Below are 15,603 nucleotides of genomic sequence, written 5' to 3'. Positions count from 1 at the left end.
CATTACAACTGGGTCAGAGGTACATTCTGGAGACAAACTCTTCATTCCACCATAGCCAGCACAAAGGGGAGACTCTTTGTATCCTTGTCGTCTGGTGGGGTACCATCTGTCAGCTGGCCTCAGCCATTGCGAGAAATGATTTGAGAATGATATATTTAGGGGGAAGTTGTTAATGCTGAAGTATCAGCAAACAGCAGGAACACCCAAGCAGCTTGCTGGCTGCAGTGCTTGTCTCTAATTACAGCTCCTAATATTCCAGGTGCCAGAAGAGCTGATTGCTTTTTGTTTTAACTTAATAGCCAAATGTGTAATGAGGTGACTGTGAACTCTTGGCAGTGGACAGCTGTCACTCATTCTTTTCTCTCTCTTTTTCATCTTCAAAGTTAGTTAGCAGACATTCGTGGCTTAGCAATTGTTGTTGTTTAGTCGTTTAGTCGTGTCCGACTCTTCGTGACCCCATGGACCAGAGCACACCTGTCTTCCACTGCCTCCTGCAGTTCGGTCAAACTCATATTAGTAGCTTCGATAACACTGTCCAACCATCTCATCCTCTGTCGTCCCCTTCTTCTTGTGGCCTCAATCTTTCCCAACATCAGACTCCAGGGAGTCTTCTCTTCTCATGAGGTGGCCAGAGTATTGGAGCCTCAGCTTCAGGATCTGTCCTTCCAATAAATTAGGATGTGGAAATGAGCAGTATAATGGATTTTCTTCTTTTGTATAGGTGATAAAGTGAAGAAATTCAAAGGATATTACACACACACACACACACACACACACACACACACCAAGTATCCTATCTGCTCTTAGGTCATGAGCTTAAGGAGGTGAGATATAATAGGATAAACTGTGTCAACTGTGTGTGTGTGCATGTCCTATAGCTATATATAGGCTGAGTCTTTTAAAAGGGGCCCCGTGGAACACATGTACTCTGTATCCATGGGGCCTCTTTTAAAGGACTCACTCTGTATATATAAACACATAAATGTTTTAGTGTCTTTACCTCCTCCTCTTAGCTTTAGAGTATGAAAAACGAAAGGCCGTCTTAAATCAGCATATCACAAAACATAGAGCATGCTGTGTTGTTATGAAGGGTGTTGGGTTGCAGTGATGAGAGCTGACAATTCTGACCTCATAGGTCTTGCTCCATAGGGAAATACTTGCCCAGTTTATATGTACACCACTGAAGCTTCTGTTTGAAGAAAACGCAACAGAAATTAGGTTGGAGAGCATTTTTAAGTTTCAACATTTTGAGGAGTTTCCAGATTCCTTTTGCAGAATTGTATTTTGGAAGATGCTTTTCAAAAACAATGGCCCTATGGGAAAATGGTGTCCAGACCACTGGGAGGAATTGAACATCATACTCTTATGATTGTTACACCAGTACAAGAATTCTGCTTGCCAGGTGCGATGATCTTTCCTTCTCCTAGCCCTGTGCTCTCTTCTCAGTTGTTCTCCCAAACCTCCAGACCAGATCTGGGGGAGGTGTGGTGGTGCATGGGGGGAGGAGAGGAGGTGAGCCCTGTTGTGTTGGTGTGAGCCCCTGCACAGGCTTCTGCTAGCACGCTGGGCTAGTTGAAACTGGGCCATCATCTCTGGCAGCTCACATGCACGCACACACTTCACTGTGATACCTAAATTCTACAACATAATCCTGCTATTTGTGCTGAATCAGGCTGAGACACCTAAAGCATCCTCATAGGTAGGATGGTAGCCATTTATGGGTCTCTTGCTATTAGTTGCATGAGTTGCTTCTGAATTCTGACCGATGGAGATTTTTAAAGAAGCAGCAGAACAGGCCTAATTTCTGCACAAAGCTTCTTTCAAATGAAACCTTGCCTGCATTCATTATAATAGCTTACTGGCTGGTGCATGTTTCCTCGCTAGTGGCGGAACCCCGGGATGTAAGCAGAAGTGACAGCAAACACATTGCCTGCAAGTGAAATTGTGTCTGGTAGTTCCCCTACCTGTAATATCTAGCAGAACTTAACTTGTGTCACAGCCCTCCAAATCATTGGCTGACAATTGCTGGGGAGGGAATGACAGTAAAACAAGGTCCCTTGGGATCTCATACCTGGCAGCGAGTTCTAGAAGCTATGGAAGAGGAAGGAGAAACTGGAATGTAGCTCCTTTTTCAGTTGCAACATATATGCAGCACTTGATCTAGTTTTCTCAACAGAGACTGTTTAAGCCATTCCTGAAAGGGCCCCTCTGGCTCATTTGATGTCCCACTTCTGTGTTTTCCCATCCTCCCACCTCTTGCTCTCTTTGACTTGTGCCCCTCAATTCTCTTCTCATTAAATTGGGACTGACCTTTCTGACAACATGCTGGAGAATGCAGGGGGCAGGCTGATGCTTAGCATCAAAAATCACCAGGTTTTTAGAATCTAATGTATCCTCCCTCTTATCAATCTCTTAGTAAGGGTCTTGATTCAGGTTCAATAGATAGTCAAAAATTATGGTTCAAATGTTGTTCTAGCCATGGTAAAAGTTATACACGCATACTGTTTTTGCATTGGTTGGAGACAACCACTCAAACGGGGCAGAGGTTCTCCACATACATCTGGTGTGAAATTATTGAACTTACAAAAACACCGACATTGTTCGGCTGCTCCAGAAAGAGATTTCCAAGATTTTTAGTGAAATAACAGAGGGTATGGTTTTCTTTGTCCCTGTTTCAGGTGCTTGTCAAAGTTCCTGCAAGATTTCCAGCCAGTCTGGGAAACCCAACAATACTTGCAACCCAGATAGTTGTCCATACTGCATGAAGACCTTGGCTAACGATCCAGAGCTGGTGGACAATGAAGTGGGAGATTCTGACAGCGACGGGGTATATGAATTTACTCAGGACGCTCACTACAGAGATCAGAGGGACCCTCAGCGTTGGAAAGCTCGGGGAAGAAACACCTTAAAATTCCTAGCCTTCTGGAAGGTGGTTTGTGAGACGTTTCGGAAGATTGTAGATAGCAAGTACTTTGGCCGTGGGATCATGATAGCTATCCTGATCAATACCCTCAGCATGGGGATTGAGTACCACGAGCAGGTAAGCAGAGCCCTCTGTACTTTAGTAGTTATAGTTAGACTCTCCCTGCAGCCAAGGCACCCCAAATGGTGGCCTCATTAGCTCCATCCTGGTTCTGCTCTTAGCCCCTTGAGTGGGATTTCGTACCACACAGCATCGATTCATGCTGACCTCTTACTTTCATGCCTTGCTCTGTTTAGCTGTGTTTGTTCTGGTCTGTTGTTAAATGAAGCTCTGAAGCTCTGCAAGGGCAACAAAGCTGCAGATCTTGGGGGAGCACTTCTGGTTGTGCTACTTAGTGTGGAGAACTGCACACTGGTGAATAGAGTTCAGTGACACTTGTTTGTCTGAGGATGTAAGCAAGTGAAGCCGGCTTTGCTCTCTCTCTCTCTCTTTCTTTTTTTGCATTTTCACAGTAATTCTCCAAACGCCACAAGACTATTTGCTTACCTCAATAAATCATTTACATTTGATTTTATAATAGCTAACTTGCAAACAACATGTCATGAAATATGCAAGCTGTTTCGTGAAATAAGTACTGTAATTGCATGCTTGGTGGTGTTTTGTGTTTTTTAATGCAGGCTTCCCCATACAATTTGGGTTATGGTGTATTCCAATACTTAGACATGATTTTGCTCCAGTCAGTCATATTGTGGGGTGCCCTTTATTTAGAAATGTGTCTGCTTTGGTGCACAGTTGATGTGACCAAACTAAAAATGCCAGCACTGATTACATTCTCTTACTGGCAAGTGGTACATGGTTGTTATGTACAGTTGCTGATTTAAGACCTACTCCAGTTCCCATAGGTCTGTGTCAGTGTTGTTCAGTGCCAAAGGGTCGATCAAATACTTTGGCTTCTAGTTCTGTGAAACCCAACTTTCCCCCTGAAACATCAGGTTGACTTTGTCCCCCACTTCCCATACAGAGTCCTAAATTCTTATCATTCCATTTAATTTCAGAGGTCATGGAAAATTTTAAATATGTTTTTCAACATAATATAAAAAAGGAATAAAGTCACATAAGGTGGTTAGAGACATCACCAACCTGGTGGCATCTTCATAAAGAGCTCCACCCCTAGTGATGTCAGTGTCACTCCTCCCATATGGAGCTCTCTGTCCCGCCTAATGAAAGCATGGGCAGGTGGAGTTCCTGCAGGTTATATTCTCATCAACAGTAATCCAAGGAAAGCCCCCCAACAGAGCATTCAGGAGAGCAGGAGTGGTTTTGCTGGCCTGGAATCCAATGTATCCTGAGCTGGGTACACGGCTGACACTTGACGACATTCCACCCAATCCAGCATTGGGACCAATCACTCCACCTGCTCCAGACTCTTCTCGCACTGAGCAGAGTTTCCTCTGCTACTATCTTATGCCTCAGCCAGCATAAGCAGCGGGGTTGCAAATGCAGCAGTGGCTACGCTGATCAGGCACACCTTGGTTAGGATTACTGTGCCCCTTGGAAGCAAGTTGCATTGAACGTACTGAACATAATTGAACCTATTAAACAAGCTGTCCTTCAGATGTGCTCATTTTTCTTCTTTTCTAGCTCCCCCTTCCCCATTGGCATAGTCGCTTACTGTTTAATGCAGTTGCTTTACTTCTCGTTTTGTAGCTCCCTGTGTCAGAATAGTAGCTGCAAACCAAATTCTGCAGGTATAATTGTAGATCCTAGTGCCATCCTGGTGTATTAATGCATCAGTGGTTGTACATTATAGTGGCTGAGGCCCCTTTGGTGTGCTAAATGTGTCCTTTCAAGCAAGCATGTTTTCTGAAATCTTAATGCAATGTGGCTGATTAACCTTTGTTTTCGTTATGCCTTAAATGGAAAGGCACACTTAGGTCCTCTTAGGATCTGTCACATGCTGTTTGACCTTCCTTTCTTGACCTTACTCAAAATTTGTCTCCATAGCTGAAATAAGGATTGATGGATTGCTTTTGAAATTCGTTACTCTTTTAATAATAGTACCAAGTGGATCATTCCTTTGGAGTCTGGAGGGGAAACTAGAAAAGTTGATGCAAAGTTCACATTCTTCATTTTTGATAGTTTGAATCACGGAGGGAAATGTCATCTCTGTCTAATTCAGGTATTGCTTCCTGTGATGGGGAGACAACCTTAGCAGTTCCTCTGCCCTTCCCATTACCCCTCTTACCATAACAGAAAACCCACCAAGGGCATGCAAGAGAAGCAATCATGTTGCCTGGTATGCTTTTCTCATGGTGATTAAAAAATAAACTATCTTTGGAAACACCCATGGGAAAGAGTTTGCCACCAGGAAAGGGTGGGGAGCATGTGGTCCTCCTGATGTTGTTGGACTGCAACCCTCACTGCTCAACTGACATTGGTCATGCTGGGAAGGGTTGTTGGGAGTTGGAATCCAACAGCATTTTCAGCATACCAGGCTGGGGAAAGGTTGCAGTTGATTAGAGAGAGAGGTGGGTCTGCTAGGCAGTAGAACCTGTAGCACCAGTGTCCCTAGGAATATAGAATCAGAGAACCGTAGAGTTGTAAGGGACTCAAGGGTCATCAAGTCCAACTCCCTGCAATGCAGGAATCTCAGCTAAAGCATCCCTCTCAGATAGCCATCCAACATCTGCTTAAAAGCCTCCAAGGAAGGAGAGTCTACAACCTCCCGAGGGAGTCTGTTCCACTGTCAGACAGCTCTTACTGTCAGAAAGCTTTTCTGTGTGTTTAGTCGGAATCTCCTTTCTTGTAACTTGAAGCCATTGGTTCACGTCCTACCCTCCAGGTCAGGAGAAAACAAGCCTGCTCCCTCTTCCATGTGACAGCCTTTAGGATCTTTTGAAGATGGCTATCATACCTTCTCTCAGTCTCCTTTTTTCCAGGCTAAACATACCCAGCTCATCCAAGCGCTCCTCATAAGGCTTGGTTTCCAGACCCTTGATCACCTTGGTTGCCCTCATCTGCACACGTTCCAGCTTGGCAACATTCTTCTAAAATTGTGATGCCCAGAATTGGACACAGGATTCCAGTTGTGGTCAAGGCAAAATAGAGTAGGACTCTTGCTTTATGGACAGAAGGTGATTATGTGATGCACTCAGAGAGGCTTAAAAGATGTCATAGTTGGAAAAACCTGGGACTGGGGTAGAAAGGTGATTGGTAAGTGAGTACTCAGTGAGTTTCAGTGTGCTTATCTTCTTTTTCTTTTCTTTTTAAGAAAAGATTAGAGAATCCAATGTCCTATTTCCCTCCGCTCCCGCTCCCCTCAATATTGGAGTGAATAGCAAATGTTGAATCCTGCTTTTATTAATTCATCTGATTAAAGCGGCAGGAGAGAATAAGGAGATGTTTTTCTGTAAACTCCTGAGGCTTACAGTTTGCAGTTTCATAATCTGACAGTTATGAGATAGGGAATTAGAGCTGAGAATTGATAGCTCTGGCCCTTCTGCTGAGATTATAAATGGTGAATGTGACCTTTCCCCCCCCCAAAAAAAAAACTCTTAAGAACAAACAAATCAATGTCACCAAATGTATCTGCATGGATAGGTTGTTTAAAAAGAAATGAAGGACCTTATGAGCAATTGACTTTATTAGTTTTTATATGAGGCTCTTTTGCCTAATATAGAACACAAGTATTTCCATACACACTGAACCCTGGCTTTGTCAGTTCTATGAAGTGGAATAATTTGGTATCAGAAATGTTGATATTGTTATAAGTTTGGGGGGGGCAAGACTCCCCTAAATTCCTGGAACTAGGGAAAAAGTTAGAAATTAACCAACCCCCCTGAATCTCCATATGCAGCAGGGATTAATGTGGGTGCCTGCCATAACTCAGAGGGGAGATGGTTCCACAGAGATAGTGTCACAATGGAAAAGGCCATATCCCTGGTAATTGCAAGATGAACCTTTCAAGGCAGCAGCACAGCCATGTGGGCCTCTAGCTGACCTCAGTGATGGTGTCAGATGATGTGGGAGAAGATTTTCCTTAAAATAGCCTGCTCTCGAGATCTTGAGAGCTTTAGCAGCATATTGGGAGCCAGTATAGCAACAAATGTAAGAGAGATGTTAACATGTGCATGAAAAGGTCTCCAGGAAGCAATCCAGCTGCAACATTCTGCACTAGCTGCAGCTGCTGCACTAGCTGTAAGGCCAGCCCCACAGAGAGTGTATTACAGACATCCAGCCTTAAGTTTCCCTATGCATGAGTCAAAGGGTGAGGCTCTCCCTGGCCAGACACATTTGTAGCTGGAGAACCAGCCAAAAGTAGTTGCTGTACCCACTTGGGCCTCCAGTGAGAAAGGTAGATCTAAGAACATCCTCAGGGGTGCGCACACATACCCGCACCCCAAGCTGCGCACTTGCTCCTTCAAATGGAGGGCGGGCAGCTATGAAATTCCCAGACCCAGGGGCCACCAAACCACCGGACTTCTGTCTTTTCAGGATTCAGTCTCCTGTTTATTTTCCCTCCTCCAACCTACCACTTCATCCAGAGACTAGTCCAGGATATGCTAATAGAGAAATGGAGCTGGATATCATCAGTATACTGATGACACAGTGCTCCAAATCCCGCGATGGCCATTCCTAATGGCTTAAAGAGCATTGGGGACAAGATTACAGCTAGTGCCAGGGCGGCTAAGTATAGCCACCCAGTGCTGCTCTCTAGATATGGCCCTGTAAGTAGGAGCAGAATTCCCCACTCCCAGCTTCTTTGGATGAGGTCACCCTGTAATCACGCTTGGGTTAAGGGACTCTGACACTAGTTCCTTCTTCAAACTCTTTCACAAGAACAAAGAGAGAAAGAGAGCAGTGTAAAGTTTAGAGTCGCCATTAAATGCTCATGATAACCAATTCTTTCTCTATGTTAAAACAAAATTGGACTTAACAGCTTTGGGAAGTTTTGCCCATTATTTCTGAATATGTGTTCCTAATGAGTCATTCTAATGAACATCATACTTAAAAAAATTAAAAGCAGAAATCTCAGCACATTCATTTTAAGGAAAACCAGCTATTCTTTGGAAAGAAGGAGCTGTCATAATTGCTTAAAGCATCATATATGTCACCCTTAACCAGGTTTTCATAATAATGAGAAACTGGAAGCTTTGTTATTAATAGAAATAAGTGGCACACATCCCTCACATATCAGATTTACAGTCTGTTTTAAAAAATGGGGTTGTAACATACTGAAATTTTTTAAGGGCCATGCTAGCAGGAGGAGATGTGAATGGATACAACTGCTGTGCCAGGCCCATTCTGTGAAGATTAATGGTACACTGTACATCATCTAGTACAGTGGTACCTTGGGTTAAGTACTTAATTCGTTCCGGAGATCCGTTCTTAACCTGAAACTGTTCTTAACCTGAAGCACCACTTTAGCTAATGGGGCCTCCTGCTGCCGCTGAACCGCCAGAGCACGATTTCTGTTCTCATCCTGAAGCAAAGTTCTTAACCCAAGGTACTATTTCTTGGGTTAGCGGAATCTGTAACCTAAAGCGTATGTAATCTGAAGCGTACATAACCCGAGGTACCACTGTACATAAAATTAGTATCACTGTTATCCTAGTGCTGTCACATCAGTTCACATCATGTTCAACTGCTTTGCTACCCCTAGAGATTAAGGAACTTGACCCCCACCAATTATTATGAGCAGAAGACCACCACTACCCCAACATGCTGGAAATCAGTTGATCTGAAGACACAATTATCACAGCCAGAGCAAAAGTTAGTTTCTTCCTATTTAATCGTAAATAACCAAGCAAAGAGATAATTAGGGTCCTGAAGGAACAGCCTACAATCATTGGGGGAAGGAGAGCAACCTTGGTTTGATTGCGGGGAAGGGGAGTAAAAGACATGAACAGAGGGTCTAAGGAAATAAAGCAGAGCAAAACAAGTGTGTGTGTGAGAGTGTGTATGAAACATTGAGTTTTGAGAATTTCTAAAGACAATCAAAGCAGAATGGGAAAGCAGATTCAAAGGCAAATATGTGATCTGGTGGGCGAAACCTGTCGATTTATTTATTTTATATATTTTACGTACCACTTATACTAAGATAGTCTCTAAGCAGATTACAAAATAACAAATAGGGTACATAAATGAAACTGGAAATCTACATATAATACAATGAAATATAGGGTTGCCATGTTTCAAAAAGTAAGAACCAGGACACCCCAAAAGCCCACAGGTTGTTGAGCTTTTTTAAGGAAAATAATCTGAACTTTCGGAAATTCCCCCCAATGTCAATTTCCACCTTTGTAATCCTGGTAATGTCCAGACATATGGCAGCCCTAGAATACAAGCTACAATGCAATGCAGTATAGAGCAATTAACATTTCCAATGAAGCTGATCCATTGGGTTCCTTTCTTTGGTTTCCCTCTTGCCAAGGCACACATTGACTCTAAACACATCATGCAGTTTCTTCTTGCTTCAGTTGAAAGAAGGCACAGCACTAGTTTCCTCTAACAAATATCTGGATATTAATTTCCATCCATTGAGGCTTTTGCTTCTAATTCATTCATTACCTCTCTCACTGTGGTGTTGGCAACACAAAGTCAGCCAAGGCTGGAATGTTAAATATGTGTATGAGATCACCGTAGGTCCATAGGAACAAAGGCAGCAGGAACACAAGAATTATGCAGCCAGGTGTTTAGCTGCGTCTAAGTCAAAAAGGTCCCAGAGATAGTCAAGCCTGAAAGATGGGAGGGGGGAGAGCAAATGAAACAAAAATCTGTGGTTGTGGCAGGAGCTGTAGACTGGCCTGCTGTGATAAAACTACTGGTACACAATTGTTTGAAAGCTTAGAAAAGGAAGTAATTCAATAGGAGGACATTCTTAAAAAAAAAAGTCTACAAAGGAAGAACCTCTCAAAACAGTAGCTAATGTGCACACTCAGTTTGCAAAATACCAGTGTAACCTTTTCAGGCACTTTTAAAGCTCATTTAAGAGTTTTAAAGCTTAATCCTTAGTGCATCAAACAGCAGGGGGCTTGAACAGGTGACTGTACAAATGTTGTAAAGTTGTCACTAAGTAACATTAAAACCCAATAACCATTGCAGCATGAAAATATCACCCATCTGTGCCACGGTATGTAAGGAAAATGTGCCTGCAGAAAGGATCGGAAACTAAAAGGTCTACGGGCAAATGCAAGATAGTTTCTTGTAGAAATGTGGCATATCCTTTTGGCGCAGTAATCATTTGTGAAGAAGTGTGGATTAAGGTGCTAGGACTGTAGCAAGTATCACTAACTTACTGGTTCACTTCCTTGATCTAGTCTTTTTTCCTCCGATTTGTGATTTTGTTTGCTTCTCTACCTCCTGTGGAGCCAACAGCTAATTAAAGAAAAGAAGGACCTCTTCATCTGAGGGAAACATGTGATAATTCGCAGAGGGCTGGGACAGAGTGATCCCAGAGCTTACGGTGCCTTTGTTCTTTCATTTACCCATCTAAGCAAGATGATACTGGCTCTGCTGTGTTCCTTTACAGGAAGAGGAGGTGAAAGCTAAACTAGTTTCAACTTCTTTCACTTTAGAAAGGGATAGAGACTGTAAATTATTGACTGTACTGGATGGGACTGATGGAAGTTTGGAGCAGTTTGGAGGATAACTCAGTTGGTAAGATATGAAGCTCTTAATCTCAGAGTTGTGTGATCGAGCCCCACATTGGGCCAAAGATTCCTGCATTGGAGTAGATGGCACTTGTGGTCCCTTCCAATTCTATGATTCATTCATTGAGTTTCCCCAGCCTGGTTTATCTCCGATTGCTGGCATCCATCTGTCTAAATGGAGTGCACCTCCAGTGGTGAAGTCAAACCGCTGTGTTAACAGCACTGAAGTGCCCTTCCAGACGACAATAGCCCACACACACACACACACACACACACGGCCTTGCTGATGTGGCCCAAAGAAAAGCAGAGCAACACTGAGCAGGACTTCAGATGGTGATCAAAACATAAAAACAAGTTTCTGTGGGTGGAGACGGTCCAGCTGATGACAAGTCATAGTTTTCCCTGCCCTTCCTCAGGCATTCCGAACGATATTGTGGGCAAGTGGCAAGGGAATTAAACGGCTGCTTTGACTGGGACACAACTACAATATGCTTCCACTTGCCCCTCATGTCCCTTATGACACACCAAGGGTTCTATGAATTGGCTCTGACTGGAAACCAGGAGGCAGAAGAACAGGGTTCAGATGTGGTAGTATTTCTCCATTTAAGAACTTTGAAAGTCAAATCAAGGTCACTGTGCTATGTGTGGACACCCACACACACACACCCTACATGGGCCATAGCTCAGTTGGTAGAGCAGGAGACTCTTAATCGCAGTGTTGTGAGTTCGATTCGTGTGTTGCAGTGGGTCCCTTCCAACTACAGTTCTACAATTCACACTGTATTTATTTCCTCCCCACTATGAATAAGCACTTTTTAAAAAATTACAAACAAGTATTTTGGCCACACGTTGTCTTTTCATTGATTATGCTGTCACTTACAATAATAACAGAGTGGTAATTTATAGTAGTGTTATTTTGTTCTCTTTTGCTGACTGCGTCATTAAAATGCCGCTGGCTGAATGTGGGATTCTGCAGCTCACTCGTTCTCTGTCCCTTGCTGTGGATATTCATTCTGGATTTTCTGGACATAGCTGTGTGTCAGGTTGTTGGGGGTCAGTGGTTTCGTGTGTGGGCGTGCAGGTACTATTTTTAGTATATATTTGTGTCTGCTCCTGCCTGGATCCACTCTAGTCAATGTGCTTGGATTCAAGGATTGTCATTAGTGATGATGTGCAATATCACCACTGAGCGCAATATGGCTCTTTTCGCAGTAGGTGGGTTTTCTTTTACAATTATTGCTTGCTCATGGAAATCAGGTACAAAAGGGGCAGATGCCATCTTGAGTTTTCACAAGAGCAAGTATTTTGAGGACAGGGAAAAGTCAAGAGTGTTGCTTTCTGTGCAACTCTGGTTATACTCCATGCAGGGCCCTTATCCATTTTTGCTCAGCCCACCTCGCTAAGCAAGGCATGTATTAATTTTAAAGAACTCAGTGTATATATCAAAGATTAGCAAAAGCTGTGAGCTAAATGCCCTGTGTACATTTTTCATCTTTATGATGGTTTCTAAACCCTAATGGTTCTGAAGCAGATGCTTGTATGGTACATGACTCAGAGTAGGAAGGGTCCACTTTCTGGTATCACTAATCTCGGCTACTTGTAAACACATCAAATTCTCTGGAGCCATGTGGTGCTATGCCATTGTGAAGGATGGCCCAGAGTTTCAGGTGGAGATTGTGCATGAGGATTTGTGAATCAACAAATACTGCAGATCTTCCATGATTGTGGGATTTAAATAGGTTTGCCATATTCCAAAATGTAATAACCAGGACACCCCGAAAGTTGTTGAGCTTTTATTAAGAAGACCTCAAAATTGTTAAGCTTTTTAAAGGAAACCCCCCTTTTTTCAAATATTCTCGCAAACATGCTGTTGAATAAGCCTCATTTGAGTGTTTTCAGCTTACTCTAATAGCGTCAGAAGTCAAGTAGTAGTGAGTTTTGAGATGGCCATCCATGGGCTGCTAATGAGGATGTCCCAAAGTCTTAGATGTAGGGACAGGAGAGAAAGTAAATTTATTTCTCATTTAAAGGTGAACCTACCTAATTTGCACATTCCAAAACACTATGCAAACTGAAACATTGCCATTCTCTTGAAATTCACAATTCAGTGAATTTTGCAATGCACTTCTCCAATCTATTATTGCAATTAACATAAAAAATGCATTAAATTAAGAAAATAGGCTTTGTAAGACATGTATTAGGGGAAATTGCATACAAAAGGATTAGGAGAGATTTGTACTAAAATCATGAACTTTCATGAGGACTTTTATTTTTATTTTTTAATGCAAACTGATGTGAAAACTCAGAAAACTGACTTTAAGATTTTATAAATGAGAAACCAAGAGAGATCAAAATGGACATTCCCCATTTCCCCATTCCTTGCTATATTGAAGGAGGGAGCTATTGGGAGATAGACCAGAGTTGATCCGATGAGCTTCCCTAACCACTTTAAAATGTTTAACTTGGGTTTGCTCACTGGTCTGTGCAACTATGAAGCATACGATTCTATGATCCTCCTGCTGGCTTCAAACTATCTTCTTCTTGTTTTCTCTATGCATTTATCTTCTGCCTATTTTGCAGGAATGAGCCTACCAAAAAGCCCCATCTTTAAATAATGATGCATTCCCATTTATGGCTTGGCGCATGAATCCCATTTTGCTGCATGTGAGTTTACTGCCACCTTTCCTGCTATGTGCCAGCATTCTTTTGCCAAGTGATCAAAAGTCTGGCATCATTTTTGTCACCTCCCCATCTATTCCTGCCTTTTCTCTTTACCTACCACAGAGCTTCTGTGAATTATCCATTTAAACCCCTGAGCAAGAACAGCTGAATAAATTAGATTGATATGGGGGAGAAGGGAACACAGTGCTCTATAGATTTTGTATTACCAACACTCAATTTACTTGCTGTTTAAACAGGAGTTATTCTTATTAAAGATTTGCTGCTGGAACCCTAATGGAATTAAATCAATGTTAATGGTAGCTGTTGGAATGGTTCATCATCATGATAGCTGATTTTCAAAAATGTACTTCCTGTTTTGTATTGGGAGTAATTAGCTTAATAAGACTCTAATGAGAGCATGTCAACACATAGCCAAAATTAGTGGATATGGTTCTGGTGTGTAAGATATAAAGAAATAAGAGATATAAAGAATGCATAAAATGGCAAAGAAATCAGTGGACACCCATATTTAAAATAAGCAAGTTTCAACCTTGTTTAGGTAAGGGGGCTTCCTGGTCAAAGAAGTCTTGGTTTGGGCTTTTACAAAGGGATTAGGAACTTCTATTGAAGAATTTGCTATACAGTTGGGGTGGGGAGTGGTTGGAGTCAGAGCTTTGTTTAGCAAATTCACATGTAAAACATTGTATGATAATACACACCAGTAGTAACTGGTGATGTCTGATACAGTAATTTTTCCACTATCATTTATATGTGCTTATTTTGCCTCTCAGTACTTTTCTAAAACTCCTAGAACTGGCTATTAGAATCAAGAACAAAATGGTAATTGACTAGCTCAAATTGCACCATTTAGCCTCTAAGTCAGGAGTAGCTAACACCCACTCCCTAATCAAAGTTTTCTCCCCACTACACACACACACACACAGAGAGAGAGAGAGAGAGAGAGAGAGAGAGAGAGAGAGAGAGAGAGAGAGCAATGCCACTCCAAGCTGCAGAACAATTTGGGGGCTTATGAAACCTCTGCTTCAGACATCTGAAGGTAGCCCTGTACAGGGAAGTTTTTAATGGTTGATGTTTTATTGTGTTTTTAGTATTTTGTTGGGAGCCACCTAGAGTGGCTGGGGCAACCCAGTCAGATGGAAGGCAAATAAATAAAATTATTATTATTATTATTATTATTATTATTATTATTATTATTATTATTTATGGGCTTGGCTTTCACAAGCCACGAGCCTGGCTTGGAAGGCCTTTGTTAGACAGAGGGTTATAGACTCAGAGTCATATAATTGGAAGGGACCCTGAGAATCATCGAGTCCAACCCTTTGCAGTGCAGGAATATGTAGCTGTCCCATATGGGGATCCAACCTGCAACCTTGGTTTTATCAGCTCTCTACACAACTGAGCTATCCGTCTCAAATAATATCTGCTCTTACATTTTCCATGAAGCTCCTTAGGCATATGGTTTTCTTACAGACTACTTTGTTTTTCTGGTGTGTGTGCTTTTCATTCTTCTCATATAATTCCCCTTGCGTCTTGTGTTATTCCCTTTGCACACCGAGTTCCTACGAGAGGAAGGCATGGTTGCCTCCGCCGTTCATAAAACTTGACAGCAAGTCAGTGCTAATTTGAGACATCTTAGGTGCATGTGATATTGCGCTGGCAGCATATGGGGTTTGCCACTGATGCCAGGCTACATTGGTAGAATTTAAAAGCATGATGGATTAGACTGTGGTTATGCATCTCCAGAGGGACAGCCCAGTTGCCCTAAATCTCACTGCCGCCACCACCAGCTGGGGGCAGGGAGCTTGAGGCATGGTTCAAAGAGGATGCAAACAATATACGGTACATCTCTCATCAAAAAACCAAATGCAGCTAACCAATATTATGCCATAAACAGATGAGGTCGCTTTCAGTGTAGACATGCATTCTGGTGAGGGAAAGTATACAAGAACCTGTTTGCCTGTTTTTCAACTTCACACCTCTGTTTAGGATGCAGGTTGCTTAAAAACAAGCCTCCGTCTCCTTTTCTTTACCAGGTCTTAGCGGTGCTGTTGCAGGTGATGCAGCTGAGAAGCTGGCTCTGTGTGATCCTCCTTTGAAAGCACTTTGTGCTGTCATCTTTTCCCCTCCTGCCCTCCACCCCACCCCACCCCCTACCTTGTTCAACAGAGCTACATACACAGTATGCCACCAGCAACCCATTGATCCCTTCCAGAGAGAAAAAAGCATCATGGAACAGATCTTTAAAAGCACCCGTCCCTCTGTATCTCACACACAATGCTGACTCCAGGCATTTCTGATGTAGAAAGCAGTCAGCATTAGAGGAAGCTTTACCTGTATTTCCAAACC

The 15,603-nt window shown here is 42.6% G+C and overlaps 1 protein-coding gene across 13 annotated transcripts in view; it reads left to right on the top strand.

Annotated features, from left to right (window-relative positions):
* CACNA1G (calcium voltage-gated channel subunit alpha1 G) overlaps nucleotides 1-15,603 on the top strand; it is a 319,266-nt gene that overhangs the window by 191,640 nt on the left and 112,023 nt on the right. For all 13 annotated transcript variants that reach the window (XM_081899498.1, XM_081899492.1, XM_081899496.1 and 10 more), the window contains exon 9: nucleotides 2,679-3,040. In XM_081899498.1, the coding sequence (XP_081755624.1) occupies nucleotides 2,679-3,040 (362 nt within the window). The remainder of the gene's footprint in view (nucleotides 1-2,678; nucleotides 3,041-15,603) is intronic.

The sequence above is a fragment of the Podarcis melisellensis genome (genome assembly GCF_964234715.1).
Source record: "Podarcis melisellensis genome assembly, chromosome: 2".
Lineage (NCBI taxonomy): Eukaryota > Metazoa > Chordata > Lepidosauria > Squamata > Lacertidae > Podarcis > Podarcis melisellensis.
The sequence above is the reverse complement of the archived record's forward strand: the minus strand, read 5'-3'. Positions and strand labels throughout refer to the sequence as shown.